This window comes from Hyperolius riggenbachi, chromosome 5 (assembly GCF_040937935.1).
Source record: "Hyperolius riggenbachi isolate aHypRig1 chromosome 5, aHypRig1.pri, whole genome shotgun sequence".
NCBI classification, from domain to species: Eukaryota; Metazoa; Chordata; class Amphibia; order Anura; family Hyperoliidae; genus Hyperolius; species Hyperolius riggenbachi.
Genome location: NC_090650.1, coordinates 398,317,434 through 398,341,970, shown reverse-complemented (window position 1 = coordinate 398,341,970; position 24,537 = coordinate 398,317,434). Strand labels below are relative to the sequence as shown.

The following is a 24,537-nucleotide window of genomic DNA, read 5'->3' as shown; positions in this document are numbered from 1 at the left end:
GCCAGCACAGGGCAGAGCATTGAGGCCGTTTTTTAGAGACAGATGCAGCAAAAAAGCTAATGGCAACAGCAGATCTTTTAACGAGAGAAGGATTTTGAATGGTTGCATTAGGCTGCTGCACATTTACTGTAAATCAGCAACACTTTGAAGCGTTTCACCTGGAGAAGGTGTTACGAAAACAGGTGACAATAAGTGGAGATGCCGGGGATTGAACCCGGGGCCTCATACATGCAAAGCATGCGCTCTACCACTGAGCTACATCCCCTTCCTGAGAAGCTGGTGCTGAATCTGCAAATAGAGTATTTTATTGCTGATTTATGCAGTCATATACTGCCTGACTTGGGTATGAATAAAACCGGAAGTGAGTTTTTCACTTCAGATTTGATTTAACCTCCCTGGCGGAAAGCCCGTGCTAAGCACGGGCTATGCCGCGCAGGAGGATTTCTCAGGCTCTGCTGGGCCGGTTTGGTTAATTTTTTTTTTTTTGCAACACGCAGCTAACACTTTGCTAGCTGCGTGTGCCCTCTGATCGCCGCCGCTCTGCGCCGATTGTCCGCCGCTCGACGCGCCGCCCCCCCCTCCCCTAGACCCCGTGCGCTGCCTGGCCAATCAGTGGCAGGCAGCGCTGAGGGGTAGATCGGTACTCCCAATGACGTCACGACGTCGATGACTTCATGCCGCCTGTCGCCATGGCGACTGGGGAAGCCCTCCAGGAAATCCCGTTCTTTGAACGGGATTTCCTGATCGGAGATCAGGCGGTTTTTAATAGACCGCCAGAGGTTAACTCAGTTTACTCTCTGGATACCATGGAGCCTACTCAGTCTGTCCTGTCAGTCCCATTCCATCCAAGGTTGAGGTTACTCGTCGTCCTAGGCCTTAGACAGCAGGTGGTTAAGTAAGTTTAATCAGGGACAGCCCAGGAACAACGAGACAGACGGAGGATTAGGTATGCATGAAACCTGACGTTTCCTTACTTAATGCTGAGACACAGTGCAGAGCGGTTTGTTGAGTCAGCACTGTATCTGTCATTTAAAAACTGCTCCCATTGACTTGCATTAAAATTACGGTAAAATTGCAAAAAAATCGATGCAATCGTGTTTTTCAAAAAATAAAGATTGTTGCAATTTTAACCAGTTTATTCACGTCATTGCAAGTGGCTTCTGAAAGCCACATGACGTGAATATGTTGCCCCCTTTAAATGAGCACAGCGCGTGTGTGCTAGCATGCACCTGGGCTCATCAAGTCGCCTCCCTCTAACTGCCCGATCGCAGCATGGGGGATTACAGAGTAGATTTCTCACCTAATCTTGTTCAGGCTCCCCTCCATTCAGTACCGCTGACAGCCTCTATGTGCAGAATGGATCGTGTCCCGGCTTGATAACATTGACACTGGATAACCATGGGGGGGGGGCACAACTGGCGCACACCTGGAGGGGTACAAAAACCTGGCTGGGGGGGTATTCAGAGGCACATCTGACCAACTATGGGGGAGGGGGAATATGTTGGTGCACATTTGGCTAACTGGTGGAGGCTCAAATTAAAAGGAGGAGAAAAATAAACCGGACACAAAATGAAAAAATGAATTTTATTTCTAAATCATTTGTCACCATACATTGTACTAGGGTTGAAATGGTGAAATAACCAGGACAAATGGACAAATAAAATGTGTGGGTTTAACTTACAGCAGCAACTTTTATTTTCAAACCATAATGGCTGAAAACTGGAATATAATGACTTTTTTTTTTTTCATTTTTTTTTTTACACCTTGTACTCTTTAAAATGCATAGAAAATAATTCTTAGCAAAAAGTACCACCCAAAGAAAGCCTAATTGGTGGTGGAAAAAAACAAGGTATAGATCATGTATGTGTGGTAAGTAGTGATAGTTATTTGCAAGTGGTTAATACAAGTTAGTGGGAGTGTTTTTTTTTTGTTTTTTTTAATTCAGACGCAGCACTGATTGTCAGCAAAGGGCTCTGCTGTGTGTCTTTACCCTCGACACCCCCCCCCCCTCCCCCCCTAGGGGTATTCCTGATCCAGGCTCGGAGTGAAAAACATGCTGCCAGGCAGGTTACTGCATACTCTCATCCCTGGGATCCTGACAGTCTCCACAGTGTCCTCAGACTCTCAATCCTTCAGGTGAGATTGACATGACCTGATCTCACCTTAGGGATAAGGAATATTGCAAAAATTAAGCACCTCATTCCTTCAGAGGATCTTCCAACTCTAGTTCACACCTTCATAAAATCGCGGCTAGACTATTGCAATGCCCTCTATGCAGGTCTTCCAAGTAAAGACTTAAGGTGGGAATACACACTATTAGCCGCCGGATTGACCCCAGCCGCATCCCCGCTCGTCCGCGCAGATCGATTGCCGCTCGTCCCCGCCGGCGCTTCCTTATCAGCGGATCGAGCAGGCGCGGGTCGAGCGGCATCATCGGGCCAGCTGAATATTATCAGCTGGCTGGATCAGCTGGTCGATACACGGTACAGAAACATACCGTGTATCCCCAGGTGTACCCCCAGCATTACACCGCCTTCAGCTAGTACAGAATGCTGCCACAAGACTAACAAGCCAACCCCGGAATTGCCACATAACACCAATCCTTTGCTCACTGGCTACCCATAAAAATTAGAATGCGAACATTCAAATCCCTACATGACCTAGGCCCCGGATACCTGAAGGATTTGCTGCATCTGCCTCACACCTCCCACAAATTCAGATCAAAAGGATTCAATAACTTGACCACCCTCAGTTAAACTAAAAACCTTTGGAGCCAGAGCTTTCTGTCATGCTGTCCCTACCCTGTGGAATGCTTTGCCAAACTTAATCAAGACAGCTCCAACCCTGGAAACATTTGTTTAGTCTGGCATTTATGATCACATGACTTTTCCCTTCACTATGTACTGATCTGAAACAATCTTATGCGCTTTACATCCTATGGGAGAAAGGAGTTTTACAAATGTTTCGTTGTTGAAATTAGTTGAGCATCAGTGAAACCGCAAGCCTTGTGCTGTACGAGCCACCTACCCCCTGACGCTCCTACCCTGCCCCACCCCCACAACACACACAGATTTTTCCAACATGTCCAATCAGACTTTGGATTGATAAACTGCATAAATTTGACCAAAAGTGAATTCTGTGTTGGAGCGATAGATGCATGTATGGCCAGCTTTAGACTGTGGTGGGGATTGATTTGTGAGATACTCTGAGGAGCAGTTGGTGACAGTCCAAATGGTCCATCATGAAAACAGAAATGGTTTAACAATAAGTGGAGATGCCGGGGATTGAACCCGGGGCCTCATACATGCAAAGCATGCGCTCTACCACTGAGCTACATCCCCTTCCTGGCAATATAAGGGAATCGCTAGTTTTTCATACCTCCCAATATTTTCTAAAATTAGAATAAGGGATACCCCAGAACTACTATATTCCAGACCATGTCTGAGTGACAGTGGTGCAGTAGAGGACGACCCTGCAAGGTCGGCCTTTGCATTGGCAGGGACCCCGGGCCGGCGGGAGGGAGAAGAGCTGCGATGAGGGACACATCGGCTGCAGGGGGCTGGAGGAAGCCCCGGGTAAATAGAGCTTGCCTAGCTTAAATTGGCTGGCATTTTCTTTAAGGGAACCTTAACTGAGAGGGATATGGATGTTTCCTTTTAAACAATACTAGTTGCCTGGCAGTCCTGCTGATCTCTTTTGCTACAGTAGTGGCTGAATAACACACCTGAAACAAGCATACATCTAATCAATCTGACTTCAATCAAAGTACCTGATCTGCATTGCTTGTTGAGGGGCCGTGGCTAAAAGTATTAGAGACACAGAATCAGCAGGAGAGTCAGGCAACTGGTATGGTTTTAAAAGAAAAAATCCATATCCTTCTCAGTTTAGGTTCCCTTTAAAGTGGACCTGAACTCTTGCACAGGACAGAAGGATAACCTAGTGAAATGCATCCTGTGTGTATTTAGAGAGTTTAGTCTGTCTAATTCCCCCTCATTTGTGTCTAATGACCAATCACAAGTTGTAATTTGATCTCTCCCCTGTGTCAGCTGACTGTCATGGCAGATAACATCCTGAGCTTTCAAATGAGCTTAACCCTATGTCTGCTTCCATGAATCAGATAATACAGGTTTACATATTCTGGATAGGGTGCAGGCTCAGACAGGCCCACCGGGAGCTCAGGTTTCTGCCAGGTAGGCCTCTTGCCCCTGGGGGCCCCAGTGCAGAGAAGGAGGGGGGCACAGGGCAGGAAGAGGGGGAAGTGGAACAGAGCGCCCCCCCCCCCTTCCGCGCTCCCCCCTCCAGAATTGCAGGCAGCTGGGAATGGAGATCGATAGCTCTGTGTGCCGCTGGTCTGGTCTTCTGCACTGACACTATCCAATCACGCTCCCACAGTACTTCTGTGAGAGCGTGATTGGACAGTGCAGTAGACCAGCAGCGGCATGCAGAGCTATGTGATTCTCTCAGATGGTAAGTGATTCCCGCTCGCTGCCACGCTGGCTGGGTGCAATTTTGGAGGGGGGAGCATGGAAGGGGGGGCCCTAGGTCCCCCCCCCCTCCCCGCTGCTCTGTGCCCACTGCCCCCCTTCCAGGCTGGGGGCACTTAGACCTGGCTCTGCCTACCTAACTGGGGACACCTGTCTACCTAAACTGAGGGGGGGGAGGCTTCACCCCCCCCCCGGCGCTCTGTGCCCACTGCCCCCCTTCCAGGCTTGGGGCACTTAGACCTGGCTGCCTACCTAACTGGGGACACTTATACCCTGCCTACCTAAACCGGGGGGGGGGGGGGGGGCTGGCTCCAGGTGAGGGAGGCTTATAGACCTGCCTATCTAAACTGGGGACACCTATAGAACTTTGCGATAGATAAGTGACTTTTGGGTTGCAGTTTGGGCACTCGGCCTCCAAAAGGTTCACCACCACTGTCCTAATCTAATGTCCCGCCATTGCGAAGTTCATGTAAATTTGTCTCCACCCGTGACCACACCCACATTCTGGTCCATGGCCACACCCATTTTTCAGCACGCTACGCGCAGCGCACAACTTAGCCCTCATATTTTTGGGCACAACTTCACTGAAGTCTTCGGCGCGGCACGCCACTTCTTCCCCACCTATTTGCCCCCCCCGGAAAATTTTCTGCGGATGCCCATGCTGTCTACCTAAACTGGGGACACTTGTAGACCTGCCTACCTTATTTTTGCTCCCTGTTGGGGACTGTCCTCAGGAGTACTCACAATCTATTCCCTACCATAATCTAATGTCCTACCACATCATGTATGTATGTATGTATGTATGTATGTATGTATGTATATTGCAAAATTTCTAGAGTACAATGTGTGAGCCAACAGTATGTGAGCCCAAAATGGGGGCTTTCCTGGTGGGCCCTTAGTGCCTGAGTCTGACCCGGAAAGGGTGTACAATCAAGTATGATGTGTAAGGGAAGAGGGCCCTGCTAAATGCTTACAATCTAGAGGGAGCGGGTGGTGATACAAAATGAGGGGGGTGTATCAAGAAGTTCTCGGCAGAGAGAGTTAGGGCAGCGTTGAGGTGAGGTAGGCCTCCTTGAAGAAGTGAGTTTTGAGTGCTGTTTTTGAAGGTGTTGAAGGAGGGGGCAAGCCTGATGGGCAGTGGGAGAGAGTTTCACAGGATGGGGGCAGCTCTAGTGAAGTCCTGTAGTCGAGCATGGGAGTGTGAGATGCGTGGGGTGGTTAGGAGGTGGTGGTTGGAGCGAAGTGGGTGGCCAGGTGTGTATCTGCTGACCTGGTCAGAGATGTAGGTCGGGAAGGACTTGTGTAGTATAGCTTTGTATGCCAAACATAGATGGTGGTTTTTCATTTGTGTTTGAGCTAAACAAGCTTTTTGTGTGATCAATGCTGCCATCAGGTGGCCAACATAGAGCATTGAGGCTATTTTTTATAGAGACTGATACAAAAAAAAGCGAATGGCAGATATTTTAACGGGAGAAGAATTTGGAATGGTTGCATTGGGCTGTTTCACGTTTGATTTGTTTACGATAAACACCTCATAGCCTTTTACCTGGAAAGGGTGTTGGCAAAACAGGTGACAAGTGGAGATGCCGGGGATTGAACCCGGGGCCTCATACATGCAAAGCATGCGCTCTACCACTGAGCTACATCCCCTCCCTGTTCCAGTACAATGACTGTGGTGAAAAAAATACAATCTTCAAAAAGTCGATCTTGCGCCATTCCACTTTAGGGAATGGCTTGTATGCAAAGTTGAAATTTCAGGGGCTAAAATCTTCTGCAACAACAGTCACGTATGCTGGGAATACACGGTTTGTTTTTGAGCCATTTAGATGGCTCGATAGATAATTTCCGACATGTCCGATCTCCCGTTCTATTGCTTCACCGCTCGATTTCTCATAGAGGTGAATAGAAAAAGATAAAAACGAGCGGAAGTTAAGAGAATCTGATGCTTAATCGAGTGACAAAAATGAGAGAGCGCAGAATCGAGTGGCAGAAACGAACAGTGTATTCCCAGCATTAGACTTTGAAGCAGATCAGTAGTGGGGGGGTTCGGGGGCTAGATAATGAAATAGAAGTAAGCCCCTAGATAGTACTAAACTTTTCATCTCCTCCCTTGAACCCACTGTTGCCACCTAGGGGGCCTCTTTTTATATACAACATGTTCTCCCGGCTATACTCCTTTTCGTGTATGAGCACAGCAGTACGGCGTATGCAGCGCAGTATGGCCACACTCGTACATAAAGGACAGTGCGGACGCGATCTAGAAGAGGGTCCAAGCCAGTGGTGGTTGGGGTCAAGGAGGATCTAGGAAGGGCTCTAGACAAGGGGTGTCAAACTCAAATGCAAAGTGGGCCGAAATTGTACACTAGGACCTAGTCGTGGGCCAAACTCAATGTCTACAGGCCACATTACTCCCTTGTAAAGTTCCCTGGTTTCTAGTGGCCCTTTCTCTAACCCCTGTGCAGTTCCCTGGTGTCTAGAGGCCCCCACCCTCACCTATACAGTTCCCTAGTGTTTAGTGGTTTCCCCCTACCTCCCCCATATTGCTTCCCTGGAGTTCTAGGGCTTCACCTCTAATATAGCTTCCCTGGTGGTCTAGAGAGGGCACAAACATAATGCAAAGTAGGGAAACCACTTGAGGGCCAAATTTAATGGCTCTGAGGGCAAGATATGACATGTATTCTCTAGACCAGGTATGTCAAACCGGTCCTGCGAGGGCCAAGATCCTCACACATTTTTGACACAGCTCAAATGAATTGATGGGTCTGAATCGGGAAAGGTGTGGTCCATCAGGTAGAACACATTCCATTCTTTCTCAGTCCATCCTAAACACTGGTATGGATCTGGCCCTCCAGGCCTGGCGTTCAACACATGTGCTCTAGACTGTCCAAAGCCTTCCCTCTCCTTAGGTAAGTATCCAGCTTTTTTTCCTTCAATACTACAGATTTGCTTTAAGTTAATCCCTAACTTTAATTTAAATGTTTTGTCTGCTCCCCACCCATCTGATGACTTGAATGAAAATATATAAATCTATATTTAATCTGAGTGTGCTTAGGAATTGCTGTTGTAAGTATGCATTGTCTTTGCTGAGAACCTTTTGTAATTTGTGACTTTTGCACATTTACCGTATATGAAAACATTTATTTATTTTTTGTCCTATTGCATTTATAGATTTGTACATCATTCACTGTCTTCTCAAGAAACGGCGACCAAAAGAGGCTAATGTTTGATTAGTGTAACTGGTAATCCTAATTCAGGAATAGTCTTGTAGAGGCCTCCTGTGTCGTCCTCGCTGGGACCTTCCTGAAAATCCGGGCCATGCTACATCTTTGTGAGCGCAGCCGCCCCTGCACAGTAACATGGAGCAGATTGTGCTCAAGCGGCCCAGGCTTACTGCTCAGGCGCAGCCATGCTTGTTCCTGAAAAAAGGAACGTGGCCCCAACCTTCAATCTCACAATCCCTTGGTGGATTTCTTGGGGGGTGAGGAATTGTCCCATGAGTGGGGATGGAGGACGGCATGGAAAGAGTCTACAGGATCTAGAGGCTTTTCTTAGATATGTGTTTTTTAACCTGATGTTTTCCTCTGGTACACTTTAGTTCAGTTGGTGGTCATAAAGCATTTGAGATGTAATTTCCTTCCCTGTTTATCTGCAGGTCACTGGTTGTTACTGAACAGCATCCGCTGCCTTGTGGTGATAAAGTATAAGAGGGATTGTGCCGCTGTGCCCCTTCTCCAACCCCTCCCTACAACCGCCGCTTCCAAAGAGAAGGCAAGAGCGTTCCTCAGCTCCACACCAGAGAAGTAAGTTAGAAGATGGGGATCAGATTCAGCGCAGTCTCTAACGTTTACTGCTTTCGGGGCCTTTCTATTGAGGCTTTTAAAAGCTTACATTTTTGTATGTGTTCCTAACTTGCTGTTAAGTTCTAAGCTAGAAGCCACACATTGAGCTGAATGGCTCAGTACACAAAGGCATCTGGCAAAATATTTACCACTGTGCTGTATCAGTTAGGCTCCCTGCACACTGCAAATCCGTTTTCCGATTCCGATTCCGTTTCCGATTCAGTTTCCGATTTTCAATTCCGATTTTCCCTGAGTACATTCAACAGAAAAACGGATCAAAAAACGCAGCACGCAGTAAAGATTAAAAATCTGAATCGGAATCGGATGTAAAAACAGATTAAAAAGCGGAATCGGAATCGGAAATGTATGCAGTGTGCAAGAGGCCTTAAGCCTCTTTTAGATGGGAAGCTTGACTGCGCACTTGTTGGGCAGTTCAGCCTCTCGGGCTCCAAACACAAGCACCATTTAGGTGCAATTTAAGGCCCGGTTCACATTAGCGGTGGCTATCCGGAATCGCCGTGCCGGAGCCGCACCGCGTGCGGAACGGACGAAACGGACGCACGGCATAGCAATGTAAGTCTATGCCACCGTTCACATGCGTCCGTTTCGTCCGGACCGGAGCCGGACCGGATCCGGACTCCGGCGTCCGTTCCAACATGCGCTATTTTTTGGTCCGGCTCCTCCGGCAGCCGTATCCGGGGCGGAGCCGGACTGCACCATCCGGCCAATACAAATCAATGAGAACCGGATAGCGCACAACACACTGGCTAAAAATCCGGATGTTCTACCCCACTTCCTATGAGGATTGTTGCGGCGATATTGGATCGGGGACACATGGGCAAGCATTTTGGAGTGGAGCAGCACGAGCTGGAGATGTTGGCAGCATGTTGGAGGTGGAGGTGAGTGCTAAACAGCGGAGGGCCTGATTCCACAGGTCCCCCTTCTGCTGACCTCCCAGACCCCAACATTTTTTTTGTTTTTTACGTAACTTTTGCCAAACGGATCCGGATCGCATCCTGATGAACACCTGATGCAACCTGACCGGATCCGGATCGGATCCGGATCAGAACCGTACGGATCCGATCCGGTCCGGATCCGGTCAGGTCATCCGGTCCGTTTGGCAGACAACCGCAAGTGTGAACGGGGCCTTACTCATTAACAACTTCCATAGTGTTATCTCGTTTGAGATACTTGCACTGCATTTGACTTCAGTCAGCAGAACTAGTGCTATAAATTCTTGGAATGTTTTGCTCTCTACTGAGCAGAAAAAATGAAAACTCAAAGCAGAAGACCTCTGTTATTGTCTCACACTGCCCCCTAGTGACATGGCCATAATTACACATTACAGCGGTACTAATTAGAAGCAGGAAAATGAAATGTAACCAGTAAGAAAAATTTGCTAAAATTGTCCTGGAGCACTTGTAAGCCTCTAAATAATTTGGCTGCTAAAGGGTTAAATGCTGCCAAATGGCAGCAGTTGTAACACCAGGTGTGGCAAGTATTGACTGGTGGTGGTGGTGTTACCCGGTGGCAGAGAACCCCAACATGTTGCGTCCAAGTAGGGATGCGGCCGCTCAGATGTGACTCTATAAAAAGGTCACCTGTCCAGCGCCGATAGTGCTAGCAAGCACCCAGCTGGTACAGACGAGCAGCTGACAGGTGGAGAATTCACTGCCTGTCTGCTGCTCATCTGAAAGAGGCCTTATTGTTGTTGCAGAACTTAGCAGGTCTGGGATTGGGAATGCAAATGACACCTGGCCAGAAAGTGCCCTCTATTTGCATAATTTGCTGAAAGATTGCAGCCACCTGCTGGCTGGACACTGAACTACAGCACTGAAAGGCTTACTTACATATACTAATAGTATTTTATAAAATGACTATGTAGGACACATGTCGATATTTGACAGAATTGATTTCCCCTTTGAGTAAGAAAAGCCCCAGTTGTCCAAAGGATTTTGTGAGTGAAGTTTGTAGGTTGCTGAGGGCAATACAGGATATAGATGTTCCTCAGGATGTACGGCTTATGGCCAAATGAGAGGTAGGTCATACAGTCCTGCCCAGCACAAGCGGAGAATCCCTGCAGCCATTGCTGTGTGCTGACATATTCTACATCCTCTGTGTCTGCAGGACATGCGAGGAGACTCTGCTGAAGGAAGAGCTGAAGAAGTTGGAGAACGACAGCTTTTTAGATGGTGAGAAATGCCTGCAGCCAGACTGTTTCCTGTTTATATTTTTATGTGGCTGGATAGTGCATACTATATTGTTTTTACCTTGTGGATTGTAAAGAATGACCCTTCTGGCCCTTTAGATTCTGTGCTGGGTAATGAGTCTTTGGTGAAAGATGTGTCGATCATCGCATCCCCCACACATACAGACTGGAAGTCGCCTCTTCGGTTGAGAACGCCCAATCCGTCTACTCCAGCTATGAAGCTACACCGACTCAGTATCTCTAAGTCCATCCGGGGATACGACAGCCCCTCCAAGGCGGTAAGAGGACAAGCTTTATTGGAGAAATGCTGAAGACCATTGAAGTACTGGTCTAGGCTATGTGGGGGTAGATTTAGCAAAACCAGTGCAAGGACAACAAGAGCAAGTCTGGTTCAAAACAGATGCAGAAGAGGTGCGACCAATTAGAGAACCCTTGATCTTGAGGTCTCCCCATTTTGGCACCAGTTCTGCTCCAGTTTTCCCTGCACTGGTTTTGATAACTCTTCCCGGGTCTTCATTTATGATATACCGACCTGTTGTCCTACAGTCTCCATGTCCTTTCTCCTGGTTTAGGGTGGACATGCTTCATTTAGGTTGTCTAGAGGAGAGCCGTGGAAAATGCTTAAAGAGAACCCGAGGTGTGTTTAAAGAATGTTATCTGCATACAGAGGCTGGATCTGCCTATACAGCCCAGCCTCTGTTGCTATCCCAAACCCCACTAAGGTCCCCCTGCACTCTGCAATCCCTCATAAATCACAGCCATGTTGTGAGGCTGTGTTTACATCTTTAGTGTCAGTCTCAGCTGCTCCCCCACCTCCTGCATAGCTCTGGTCCCTGCCGCTGTCCCTTCCCTCCAATCAGCAGGGAGGGAAGGGATGCAGGCGGGGACTGGAGTTCTGCAGGAGGCGGGGAGAGCAGCAGACTGACACTATAGAGATAAACACAGCCAGCTCTGACAAGCTGTTTGTCAGCAGCGTGGCTGTGATTTATGAGGGAGTGCAGGGGGACCTTAGGGGGGTTTGGGATAGCAACAGATGCTGGGCTGTATAGGCAGATCCAGCCTCTGTATGCAGATAATATTCTTCAAACCCACCTCGGGTTCTCTTTAAGGTCTGTTTACAGATTGGCAATGCCAAAATCCACACAAATACTTTCCAGAGTCTAAGGGATCGTATAACTAGCTTAGGTTAGTAAATGGGGAAAGGTGGGCTAATTGTAAGGTTCGCTTTGGGGTAAAGAACTAAAGTGAGAAGAATATGAAGGCTGCCATTTTTTTTAATGGTAATCTCACACATAGGGATACACCGCGTCAGTTTGCTTGCTTATAATTAGTCGATGTCTGGCTACTCCTCTTTCTAATAACTTTAACGTCACCAATGTGAGAGAATATATTTGTTGGATCTTTTCTTTGTCTGTAATTTCCTCTTTTTTTGTGTTTAATAAACAAAAAATAGTTGTTAAAAAATGGAATACAAGATTGTAGCTTTACGCCAACACTATAAGAAATGCCTTACTCTGCACATAAAAACTGTTTTGTTTTTTTTTTTACACTGAAAGAATTAATAGATTTCCATTTGCAGTGCAAATTTGTTTGAGAAAATGTTACTACTACTATGTTATATGCATTACTTATCAGACTAGGTTAGTGTTGGGTTAAGTGAGGCATAGAATGTACCTGCAGTAAACCCCAGAGGTTCCCTAAACAACTTCTGATTGTGCACCAAGTTTAGGCTTGCCCTGTGTGATCATGCCTGGACTTCCCCACTTGTGGATATGCCAGGGCTGGCATGGTGGAAAGGTGAAGACTAGCATTGCCGTGGTTGGTTACTTTTAGACTACGTGGGCGGGCACAATTAGGGAAGCGTTAGGCCTGATGTTCAGCTAATCAGTCAGTGGTTGATGTAACGTTTATGGGAGGGTTAAATGCTAATGTTGGACATGTTTTAAGGATAAGTGTTGAGTTATAGACACGGTTAAAATTTGAATATTTACAGTCTAATACTTGCATACTTGTTCCTGGTGTGATTCAAACACTACTGAAGCAAAAGCTTGGCCAGTGGCAGCCTATATATTTCTCTAATTTCAAGCTTCCTAGCTTGAACTCTATAACAAGAGCACTGTTAACATTTAATCTGTCCTGCCAGCAGGTGGCGCAGGAGAGAATACCTCAAAAGCACCTGAATGCAATATTTGATGAGCTTTCGGAGTCAAAGAATTTCAGTCTGAACAGTTCTGTGTCCAGTAATATGTGAGTATAAAATTATCCAGCGCAAAGCCACCATTGAAATAGAGGGAAATCTGAAGTCCTGCAAGTGGAGTAGCAATAGAGGATACAGAGGTTGCGACCCCACCAGGACCCTTGGACCTGAGGGGCCCTCCCTCCATGACATTATTAGCTCTTTATTGGTCCTATGCTGGTAATAATAAAATCTATGGATGATTTTAATAGTGGTAATGATTAAAGAACACGTGACACCCATGCTAACCTAGAAATAAAAAAACACACAAAATATATAGATTATACTAGTTCTACTTGCATAACAGATGTATTGCACTGTCCACGTTATGATTCCTATAGGATTCTCTGCTTTTCCTTTATAAAATTCATTCTAGACAGTTTCCATCATGATTACCTTTGAATGAAGCTAATCCTGACATCATTTCCTCCCTCACTTTTTTTTTTCTCCTCTTGCTAATTGTGTATTTGTTACCCGCCCTCCTCCCATAGTCTTCAGACACTCCCACTGAGGTCTATGATGTTTTGAATGCAGGATTAGCATCTTTATCACTTAACCTCCTTGCCGGTTATCCCGAGCTCAGCTCGGGGTAACCTGCGTGGGAGGATTTCTCAGGCCCCGCTGGGCCGATTTTCACAATTTTTTTTTTTCCTTTCCGATCGCCGCCGATTCGCCGCGCCCCCCTCCAGACCCCTTGCGCAGGCTGGCCAATCAGTGCCAGGCAGTGCTGAGGGGTGGATCGGGATTCCCTCTGACCTCCCGACGTCCATGACGTCTGTGACGTCATCCCGCCCGGTCGCCATGGCCCCCGGGGAAGCCCAGCAGGAAATCCCGTTCTGAACGGGATTTCCTGCTTACTCCTGATCGCCGAAGGCGATCAGAGTGGATAGGGAGATGCCGCTTGTCAGCGGCTATCATGTAGCGAGCCCTCGGCTCGCTACATGATTTTAAAAAAAATAAAAATAAAAGTGCTGCGCTGCCCCCTTGCTGCCAGAATTGTAACGGCAAGGGGGTTAATACACTTAGACCAGTTGCTATAGAAATTAGATTTTTATGGTTACAATCCCAGTTTAACAAACTCCCCCATCCACTGCTTGCACCTCTAATACTGTTGCTGTACTTGGTAGGTTTTGGTGCACCATATCAATTGTTATAGAGTGCTTGAAATGGCCCTAAAACTTGCAATGGGGCCCATAGCTCCTTAGCTACGCCACTAGGTCCTGCTCAAATTCAGACAGTATAGTCGTTGGTTACATGCAATTCAATTCTGCAGTCTGATTGGCAATACCCAATAAACCATTTTTTTTTTTTCTGTGAATAAGGCCACGCTGATCAAATAATGCAATTTCCCATCAGACGGGTCAGCTAGATTATTTCCAATTATTGGTTTGATCTGATTTAATGGTGTGTGTGGCTACCTTTAGTGAGAGGGACAAAGGGGCAATAAAATGTTTACCTGGAGAGGAATTTTGTGATGTAATTTTAAGAAAATAAATAGTAATTTTGTTTCCTGATCTCTCTCCCTCACAGTTCCATTTCATCAATGTCACCACGTCAGTTTTGCCAAGCTATCACCAGAGCTGGTCAGCCATGCCGAAACAAAGCAAGCAGCGGTCAGGAATTTTGCAGAGTTCATGCATCTGGCCAGACTTCCTACACTGCACTGTGAGCTTCTCCTGGCATCTGGCCAGACGACCTGCACTGTGAACTTCTTCAGGCATCTGGCTGGTTGTCCTACACTGCACTTTGAACTTCTCCAGGCATGTGGTCAGTTGTCCTACGCTGCACTGTGAGCTTCTCCAGGCATTTGGCCAGTTGTCCTACGCTGCACTGTGAGCTTCTCCAGGCATCTGGCCAGTTGTCCTACGCTGCACTGTGAGCTTCTCTAGGCATCATGCCACAGACAGAGCTTTTCCACTTAGCTTTGCCACTTGTCCATTAGCCACACTGGCATCTGGCCAGTTGTCCTACGCTGCACTGTGAACTTCTCCAGGCATCATGCTACAGACAGAGCTTTGCCACTTGTCCACTAGCCACACTACAGGTAATCCTGTGGTCAAGTTTGCCTAAAAGCGGTCACCAAAAGATGTTTCCTATATGCTCTGGGATTTCCTGAACAGATCCTGTCCTATTTGTTATCTTTTAGCCCCACCACAGTCTTGTAGTGGCTAACAGGAATCTGATTGGATAACGGGGGGACCAGGAGATGACCATAGTGGGGTTAGCTGTGTGTGACTTTGTTCTGAATATCCTGGATTGTAGGGAGAACAATCAGTAAAGGAAGTGAAGCATATGCAGAAACTCAAGAGACTGGATTGTACAGATACCTTCATCTAATTAAAAAAAAAAAAAAAACCTGCATTATATGAGGAATGTAGGAGTCGATACAGATTCCATTTTAAAAATCCAGATTCCTTGGCTCTCATTTTTGAACCTTTGTTTTGGTAACTCCGAAAACAAACCCATAGCTCACGTGTTCTGTCTCAGACTGCCAAATTTGATTGCTACCATGGACTCTCCTCTGTTCTGATTTCCGTCAACATCTAAACTGAAGGTTTTAAAATCCAGGCCACACTTTCTAAGTTTTCCCCAACACAAAAGTCTGCCTAGTTTAACTCCCCTGGACCCATGAACTTCAAGCCATAACACCACATTGGGGCTTCCACTGTCACATGATCTCAGCAGCACAGCCTCTTATGGTCGCTACTAAAAGGGGGGCGGGGGGGTGGTAGTGCTCACACCACTCACCATAACCCTTTGTAACCAGGCCTCTACTTCAGTTGGTAGCAACCACTGACATCCCCATCGTAATATTGGTGGAGGTGTGGCTTCAGCAAATGACAGTGATATGAAGTCATGTGGTGTTCCTTGGATGAAGTACTGGGGTTTGGGGGAGGTGCCAGGAAAGAACCCAGTGGATTAAAGTGCCTTCAGGCTGTATGGTTGTTTTGCCAAATGGTGGTCACATGACCCTGAAGTGAAGGACTCTTGTGTTGGTCTGCGGAGATTGGGGGAAAGGGGGGTGTTTAAGTTTTTTGCCCTGTGAGTTAGGTTTATTTGATTAGTGGCATGTGTTTGCTCAAACAGCTTCTCAGCAGTTTGGAATAATGTCCTGAGCACACAGGGTGGCCTTCATTCCAGATCCTCTGAGACTGGAAGGATGTCTTCTGTAATCAAGCAATTTTATAATCCATATTTATATTTTATTGGTAAATTTTATGTGATATTTGTGTTGTAAAATATTTTTTAATGTAATTTTGTAATAAATGTTTGCACTCTTTCTGTAGTGACTTGTGACTAAATGTGCTAATCATGGGAAATAGTTTGTATGGACCTGAAGGGTTGGAAACACTAGCTGCTGTTGACATGAACAAGGGGTGTCAAACTCAAATACAAAGTGGTTCAAAATTGAACACTGGGTCCAAGTCGCGGGCCAACCTCTGTTTAGTGGCCACCTCCCTCCCTTATACAAGTTCCTTGGTGTCTAATGGCCCCCCTCTGTCCCCTACAGTTCCCTGGTGTCTAGTGCCCCTTCCCCCTCCCCTATACAGTTCCCTAGTTCTTAGTGGTCTTTTCTCCCTTATGAAAGTTCCCAAATGTTTAGTGGTCCTTCCTCCCTTGTACTAGTTTCTAGTGGCCCTCTGCCTCGCCTACACATTTCCATGGTTTCCAGTGGCTCTCCTCAGTCCCCTATACAATTCCCTAGCCCTTCCCATCCCTATATAGTTTGCTGATGTCTAGTGGTCTGCCTCCTACCCCTAAACAGGCCCCTGGTGTATATACAGCAAGGAAGAGAAGGTTGATACCCTAGACATACTACATCTGACTAACTGCATACATGTGCAGAGCCTAATTATAGGTACATTAGGTTACACAACTTGCATACAAGATGCAACAAAATGGAGGGTGTTTGCTTTCAAAATCAGTTTGTGTGCAGAGTGTTCCTATACTAGACTCATCCACCGCATTGAGGAATCTTCATGGAAGCGACCTTAACCACTAAACAAAAAACATAGTGTGAACCTGGGGGCAGCTGGCCATAAAATGGTTTACACATTTTCTTTAGGAACAGAGAGAAATTGGCAGTGATCGTTATCAGGCTGCACCTGAAATTACTACCAACAGAGGTGTGCAAAGCCCCCTATAGGCTAAATACACACCTTGAATTCAAAACAGATGCGAACTATGCACTAAACCCTAGATTCAGATTAAAACGCAATGCAAACTGAAACAGCAAATGGATGCAGCTAGCCATACGTAAACTTACATTTCTATACAGCAAGGAGGAGGTGGTGGCTGCGCTTCCCTAGACATACTGCATAGATGTGCAGAGCCTAATTATAGGCAGGTTACACAACTTGCTTACAAATCAGATGCAACAAAATGGAGGATGTTTGCTCCCAAAAACAGTTTCCGTGCAGAGTGTTCTTGTACTAGACTCTTCCACCACGTTGAAGGATCCCCAGTCATTTCAGATGCAGCCTGATTAGGCGCACTGCCAAATTTTCCCAGTCTACTGGCCCCCTCCCTTCCCTATATAGTTCCCTGGTGTCTACAGCTTCCTGGTGCCCCCCCCCCCTCCAATATTTACTTCCTTGGTGATCTTATAGCTTCACTGGTGGTCTACAGTGTGCAAAACGTAATGCAGAGTGGGGAAAGCACTTGAGGGGCTGTGTTTGATGGCTTGGGCTGGAGTTTGATCTGTATGACAGTCACTGACAGAATTCTCCTACCTTGAATGGGCACAGGAGGAAGCCGGAAGACACTGGAGCTGATTCATTGAGGCAAGTGCATGAGAAAAATTTGTGTATTTGTCGCAACCAATCATGTTTTGTGGAAACATACTTAAAGGACTTCCGAGGCCAAAATCCGGCCCCCAAATGTAAAAAAAGTTATCTACCTGTATGACTTTCTAAGGCACGGAGGACGCCGTCCGCGCCCTCCGTGCCGTTCCGCCGGGTCCCCGCCTCTCAATACGACCCCGAATGGCTCCCGACCCTACGGCCAGGGTCGGGCTCTGCTGCCTGTATAAAGATGGCCGCCGACCCTGGCCGCGGCTGCGCACTCCGCATGGCCGCTACTGCGGCTGCGCAGCACTAGGGCCAACCCCCCGATCCACGCTACAGGAAACAGCCTGTTGCGTGGATCGGGGGGTTGGCCCTAGTGCTGCGCAGCCGCAGTAGCGGCCATGCGGAGTGCGCAGCCGCGGCCAGGGTCGGCGGCCATCTTTATACAGGCAGCAGAGCCCGACCCTGGCCGTGGGGTCGGGAGCCATTCGGGGTCGTATTGAGAGGCGGGGACCCGGCGGAACGGCACGGAGGGCGCGGACGGCGTCCTCCGTGCCTTAGAAAGTCATACAGGTAGATAACTTTTTTTACATTTGGGGGCCGGATTTTGGCCTCGGAAGTCCTTTAACCACTTGAGGACCCACCCTTTACCCCCCCCTTAAGGACCAGCGCTGGTTTGAGTGATCTGTGCTGGGTGGGCTCTGCAGCCCCCAGCACAGATCAGGGTGCAGGCAGGGAGATCAGATTGCCCCCCTTTTTTCCCCCCTATGGGGATGATGTGCTGGGGGGGTCTGATCTCTCCTGCCTGCTGTGGGTGGCGGGGGGGGCTCCTCAAAGCCCCCCTCCGCGGCGAAATCCTCCCCCTCCCTCTCCTACCTGGCCCCCTCCTGGAGATCCGGCTGCACAGGACGCTATCCGTCCTGTGCAGCCAGTGACAGGCTGTCTCCTGTCACATGGCGGCGATCCCCGGCCGCTGATTGGCCGGGGATCGCCGATCTGCCTTACGGCGCTGCTGCGCAGCAGCGCCGTACAAATGTAAACAAAGCGGATTATTTCCGCTTGTGTTTACATCTAGCCTGCGAGCCGCCATCGGCGGCCCGCAGGCTATTCACGGAGCCCCCCGCCGTGATTTGACAGGAAGCAGCCGCTCGTACGAGCGGCTGCTTCCTGATTAATTAGGCTGCAGCTGGCGACGCAGTACTGCGTCGCTGGTCCTGCAGCTGCCACTTTGCCGACGCACGTTATGAGTGTGCGGTCGGCAAGTGGTTAAAGCACTTTATCCACCACTACAGTATATCTATGTCCTCTGTGACTTCATCTAAGCCACAAGTCAGTAGATGTAAGTCTTGTAGCAGAAGCAGTGCTGTGCTGGATTGGGCATTGCTCCTGTGCACATTTCTGGCACTATCTGATGCAGCACTAATTGGTGAATGGGAGTATACGTTTCCTGAGCTAATGAGATTGATTTTTACCATTAAAAAAGAAACTTTTATTTTCTCAGTTCTTGGTGAAAAATACTCAGTAGCATTATTTCAGAATCCGATATCTTCACCATAAATTGTGACAGGAACATAATCTAAGTGTTGTGATAAATGGTAAGAATAGCCTAACAATTTTTTTTTTTTATCTACAGTAGCACTTTTTTATTTTTAAAGGATACTCAAAGTGACAGGAGATAGACCTATGTACAGTGCTTAGCACACCAATAACTATGCTGTGTTCCATTTTTTCTTTCTCTGTCTGAAAGTTAAATATCGGGTATGTAAGTGGCTGACTCACTCCTGACTCAGACAGGAAGTGACTGCAGTGTGACCCTCACTGATATGAAATTCCAACTATAAAACACTTAACTGGCAGAAATGGCTTCTGAGAGCCAGAAAGATAGAGGAATTTCTTATCAGTGAGGGTCACACTGTAGTCACTTCCTGTCTGAGTCAGGAGTGAGTCAGCCACTTACATACCTGATATTTAACTTTCAGACAGACAAAGAAAAAAATGGAACACAGCATAGTTATTAGTGTGCTAGGCACTGTACATATACTGTACATGTCTAGCTCACCATGTCACTTCGGGTATCCTTTAAACAATTATTGCAAACTTTCTGTAAATCCAATAAACTTCTTTTCACTTCTCAAATATCATTGTTTGTCTCATATGATATATTTAACTGACATTTTTTTATTGTAACAACCAACAATTTATACAGGAAAATCATGACTATTAACAAAGTTGCCTAAACTTTCGCATCCCACAGTATCTGCCTATCTACCCTCCCACCCGGCTATCACTCTGCCTACCCACCCATCTATCTGCCCACCTGGCTATCTATCTGAACGCCCTCCCACCCGGCTATCTATCTGATCTCTCCCCCCCCCCCAGGCTATCTATATAATCTGCCTGGAATATCTTATCTGAAACTAGCCTCCCACCAAACTAGCTATCTATCTGCCCAACCACCTAACCCCACCCGGCTATCTATCTGATCGCCCCCCCCGGCTATCTTATCTGCCCACCCCCACCAGGTAATCATCCAGCCACCCACCCTTACTACCTGCCAATTGTTTAGCCCACCCACCTTAAGTGTTCAGGTACAGGGACAGACCGGAGGACATCTTTAGCTGCACAGAAGAAAACTGCCTGGGTATTTTTTTTTAAATTAAGCCTATCGCGCGCACGGCTGGGAGGGGTGATCAAGGCACAGGACAGTTAGAACTATGTCTGATACTCCCTGTCACCTCCTTTCAACCAAAAAGATGGCTGCCCCATGAAATCAAACATTTGCCTGTTCAGGGTATGTAAGAGATTATATTACCTATATATTTTAATTAACATAACTAATGTAACTTAATGTCAGTATGTTTGTTAAGCTGAAGTTCCTCTTTAAGACAACCCAGGCATTGCCACATAACACCAATCCTTTGCCCACTACACTGGCTACCCATAAAATAGAGAATCCTTTTCAAAATTGGTATACTAACATTCAAATCGCTACATGACCTAGTCCCTGGATACTTGAAGGATCACACCTCCCACCACCTCAGATTAAAAGGATCCAATAACTTGACCACCCCCAAGTATGTAAATGGCCATGTAAATTATGACTTTACTGAAATAACATTACATTCATTATAACTAATTAAAATGGAACTTGTAGGAATTGTGGCCATACCTGGGTTGCATGGATAGGGCTTGTGACTATAATGTAGGGTCTCAGGTGGGTCTGCTACAGGCTAAGGCTACTTGCACACTAAGACGTTGCGTTAGGTGCCACGTTAAGGTCGCATAACGTGCACCTAACGCAATGCCTGGTGCTCTTCTATGTGGACGTCAGAGTGAGCCGCGTTGTGCAGCTCACTCTGGCGTCCATGATGCCGTGGTGCGTACTCTTGTGCGAATGCGGCATCACGTGGTCCCGCCGGCCAATCACCGCACAGAGCGGCCGCTCCAGGAAGTAAACACTGCACGTCGCAACGTGAAGTGAATATTAATTATCCATGTGCCTGGCCGCTCTCCGCTCCTCCCGAACATGACTACGCATGTGCAGACAGTCTAACGCGGCTTAAGCCGCTCTACGCCGTAGCATGCTGCACATTCGGGAGAACGTGCAGCGTTACATGTAACACAACGTGGGCAGTGTAAACAGCCCACTTGTGTTACATTGCTGTGCGTTGGGGGAGCGTTACAGGCGCACGTTCCCTGTGTGTAAGCAGCCTAAAAGTGAACTGACCAACATTGATTAAATGTAAAAAAATAATCAGTGGCAGGCGTAGCTCTCCCCACCTTTTCTGTCCTAACCAATGCAGGAGATGGATTTATTAAGACAGATGTACAGAAACTGGAGCGTTTGCAGTAACCAGTAGGTATGTTTTATTAACCACTTTGTATCCAGACCTTGTTTCCCACTTATGGACCAGAGCAGTTTTGACAGTTTAGCCATGTCCTTATTTAAAGGAGTACTGTAGGAGGAAAAAAATTTTTTTTAACTTACCCGGGGCTTCTAATGGTCCCCTGCAGACATCCTGTGCCCTTGCAGCCACTCACTGATGCTCTGGTCCCTGTCTCCAGTTCACTTCTGGAATTTCTGACTTTAAAGTCGGAAAACCACTACGCCTGCGCAGCTATGTCCTCGCTCCCACTGACATTGCACAGATTATACTGGGCCTGCGCAGTACGCTCCTGGTGACATCAGCGGGAGCGAGGATGTCACCAGGAGCGCAGGTGCAGTGGTTTTCTGACTTTAAAGTTGGAAATTCCAGAAGCGAACCGGAGGCGGAGACCGGAGCAAAGGTGAGTGGCTGTGCGGGTGTAGGATGTCTGTGGGGACCATTAGAAGCCCTGGGTAAGTTTAACTTTTCTTCCCTCCCCCCATCTACAGTACTCCTTTAATCAGAAATAACTTTATCCCTACTTATGCCACAGAAATTAAAATATATATTTCTTTTTTCCAAGACAAACTAAGCTTTCATTGTATGCCTTTTTTTTTTTTACCTCAAACTATTTTGTTTTCTATGAATTTTAATGGAAAAACCAGAAAAAAAAATAGAAAACCATTTCTCAGTTTTACCAATTCCAATTTAAACAAAATTAGGCAGGTGCATAAATTTGGCCACCGCAAAAAAATAAATGAAATCAATATTTAGTAGATCCTCCTTTTGCAAAAATTACAGCCTTTTAAATACTTCCTGTAGGTTTCAATGAGAGTCTGGATTTTGGTTGAAGGTATTTTGGACCATTCCTCTACAAAACATCTATAATTCATTCAGGTTTGATGGCTTCTGAGCATGGACAGCGCTCTTAAACTCACACCACAGATTTTCAATTACAGTATATTCAGGTCTGAGGACAGAGATGGCCATTCCAGAATGTTGTATTTGTTCCTCTGCATGAATGCTTTAGTGGATTTTGAGCAGTGTTTAGGGTCGTTGTCTTGTTTAAATATCCAGGCCCGGCGCAGCTTCAGCTTTGTCACAGATTCCTGGACACTGGTGTCCAAAATCTGTTGATACTGAGTGGAATCCATGTGCCCCTAAACTGATAAGATTCCCAGTCCCTGCACTGTCCACACAGCCCCACAGCATGATGGAACCACCACCATATTTTACTGTAGGTAGCAGGTGTTTTTCTTGGAATGCTGTGTTTTTCCTCCATGCATAACGCCTCTTGTTATGCCCAAATAACTAAATTTTAGTTTAATCAGTCCACAGCGCCTTATTCCAAAATGAAGCTGGCTTGTCCAAATGTGCTTTATCATACCTCAAGCGGCTCGGAGAAAAGGCTGCCACTGCATCACTCTCGCATACAGCATCTTCTTGTGTAAAGTGTGCCAAATGGTTAAGCGATGCACAGTGACTCCATCTTTAGTGCTGGTCTGTGGGTTGACTGACTGGTTTCATCGTTCTGTTTATCCAGGATTTTTCTTGGTCTGCCACTTCGAGCCTTAAAGAGACTCCGTAACAAAAATTGCATCCTGTTTTTTATCATCCTACAAGTTCCAAAAGCTATTCTAATGTGCTCTGGCTTACTGCAGCACGTTCTACTATCACCATCTCTGTAATAAATCAACTTATCTCTCTCTTGTCAGACTTGTCAGCCTGTGTCTGGAAGGCTGCCAAGTTCTTCAGTGTTGTGGGTCTGTGATGCATCCCCCCCCCCCCCCCCCCAGGCCCCTCTCTGCACACTGCCTGTGTGTTATTTAGATTAGAGCAGCTTCTCTCTGCTCTCTTATCTTTTACAAGCTGGATAAATCCTCCTCTGAGCTGGCTGGGCTTTCACATACTGAGGAATTACATACAGGCAGAGCTGTCTGCACTCTGCAGGAAGAAACAGCCTGACACTTCAGTGGAAGATAGCTGCAGGGGGAAAGAAACACACAAATGATCTCTTGAGATTCAAAAGAAAGGGTGTATACAGCCTGCTTGTGTATGAATGTATTTTCTATGTGTGGACATACTGTACATCAACCTACTTCCTGTTTTGGTGGCCATTTTGTTTGTTTATAAACAAACTTTTTAAAACTGTTTTTAACCACTTTTAATGCGGCGAGGAGCAGCAAAATTGTGACAGAGGGTAATAGGAGATGTCCCCTAACGCACTGGTATGTTTACTTTTGTGCGATTTTAACAATACAGATTCTCTTTAACTTGAACTGAGCCTGTGGTCTTCCATTTCCTCAATATGTTCCTAACTCTGGAAACAGACAGCTGAAATCTCTGAGACAGCTTTCTGTATCCTTTCCCTATACCATGATGGTAAATAATCTTTGTCTTCAGGTCATTTGAGAGTTGTTTTGAGACCCCCATGTAGCTACTCTTCAGAGAAAATTAAGAGGGAAATTTACACTTGACCCTCTTAACTACCGCGTTGTGCCAATGGGCGTGACTGCAGCAGCCCCAGGATTGCCTAATGCCAATTGGCATCAAGTCCTGGAGCTGCAGTTTGGCAGGGAACGCATGTGTGCATGCGCGATTGTGATCTGCCTGCTAGCCGCGATCTGCCGAAAAGGGAAGTAATTCCCGTTTACCTCTGTACAGTGCTGCGATCTCCTGCAGTGCTGTATGTCTGTAACGCGGCTGTCCCCTGGATTGGCTTGCAGATAGAGCCCTCTCATTGGTTGTTGCCTATGAGAGGCAGGGATAAGTGCCAATCGCCTCCCTAATGGAAATTTGGCTGACACTGGGGGGAGGGAAGAGCCTCCCAGTTCTAGTAATAAAGAAAAAAAAACAAAGATTGCAGCAGCGATCAGATACCTCCAGCAGTGTCCTATTAAGGACACTAAAAGGAGGTAAAGTTTTTTTTTTTTGTGTGCTGAGTTGCAAGGCTGTGCCTGACCAAGCTGCACAGCCCTGTATTGTAGAAAATAGCCTGGTCTTTGGGGGGGGTTAAATGCTCATAATTTGATTCACTTGTGTATGTAAGTCAAGGGTCATTGAGCTTAAAAAGCCAATTTGAGTTCCAATAATTAGTTCTAAAGGTTTTGGAATCA

The 24,537-nt window shown here is 46.8% G+C and overlaps 1 protein-coding gene and 3 non-coding genes across 5 annotated transcripts in view; 1 reads left to right on the top strand and 3 right to left on the bottom strand.

Annotated features, from left to right (window-relative positions):
* The window catches only part of LOC137517853 (protein brambleberry-like), a 42,197-nt gene extending 26,256 nt beyond the window's left edge, over positions 1-15,941 (top strand). Inside the window, exons 8-12 of one of the 2 annotated variants that reach the window (XM_068234918.1) lie at positions 8,137-8,284; positions 10,451-10,515; positions 10,632-10,810; positions 12,679-12,779; positions 14,299-15,941. In XM_068234918.1, the coding sequence (XP_068091019.1) occupies positions 8,137-8,284; positions 10,451-10,515; positions 10,632-10,810; positions 12,679-12,779; positions 14,299-14,437 (632 nt within the window). In that variant the 3' untranslated portion in view covers positions 14,438-15,941. Of the gene's footprint in view, positions 1-8,136; positions 8,285-10,450; positions 10,516-10,631; positions 10,811-12,675; positions 12,780-14,298 lie in introns of both variants that reach the window. The other variant, XM_068234917.1, reaches the window with a different exon arrangement.
* TRNAA-UGC (transfer RNA alanine (anticodon UGC)) lies at positions 194-265 on the bottom strand. Its single transcript has one exon. It is a non-coding gene; the product is annotated as a tRNA-Ala (tRNA).
* Positions 3,270-3,341, bottom strand: TRNAA-UGC (transfer RNA alanine (anticodon UGC)). The gene has a single exon. It is a non-coding gene; the product is annotated as a tRNA-Ala (tRNA).
* Positions 6,063-6,134, bottom strand: TRNAA-UGC (transfer RNA alanine (anticodon UGC)). Its single transcript has one exon. It is a non-coding gene; the product is annotated as a tRNA-Ala (tRNA).
* Positions 15,942-24,537: the final 8,596 nt, after the last annotated feature.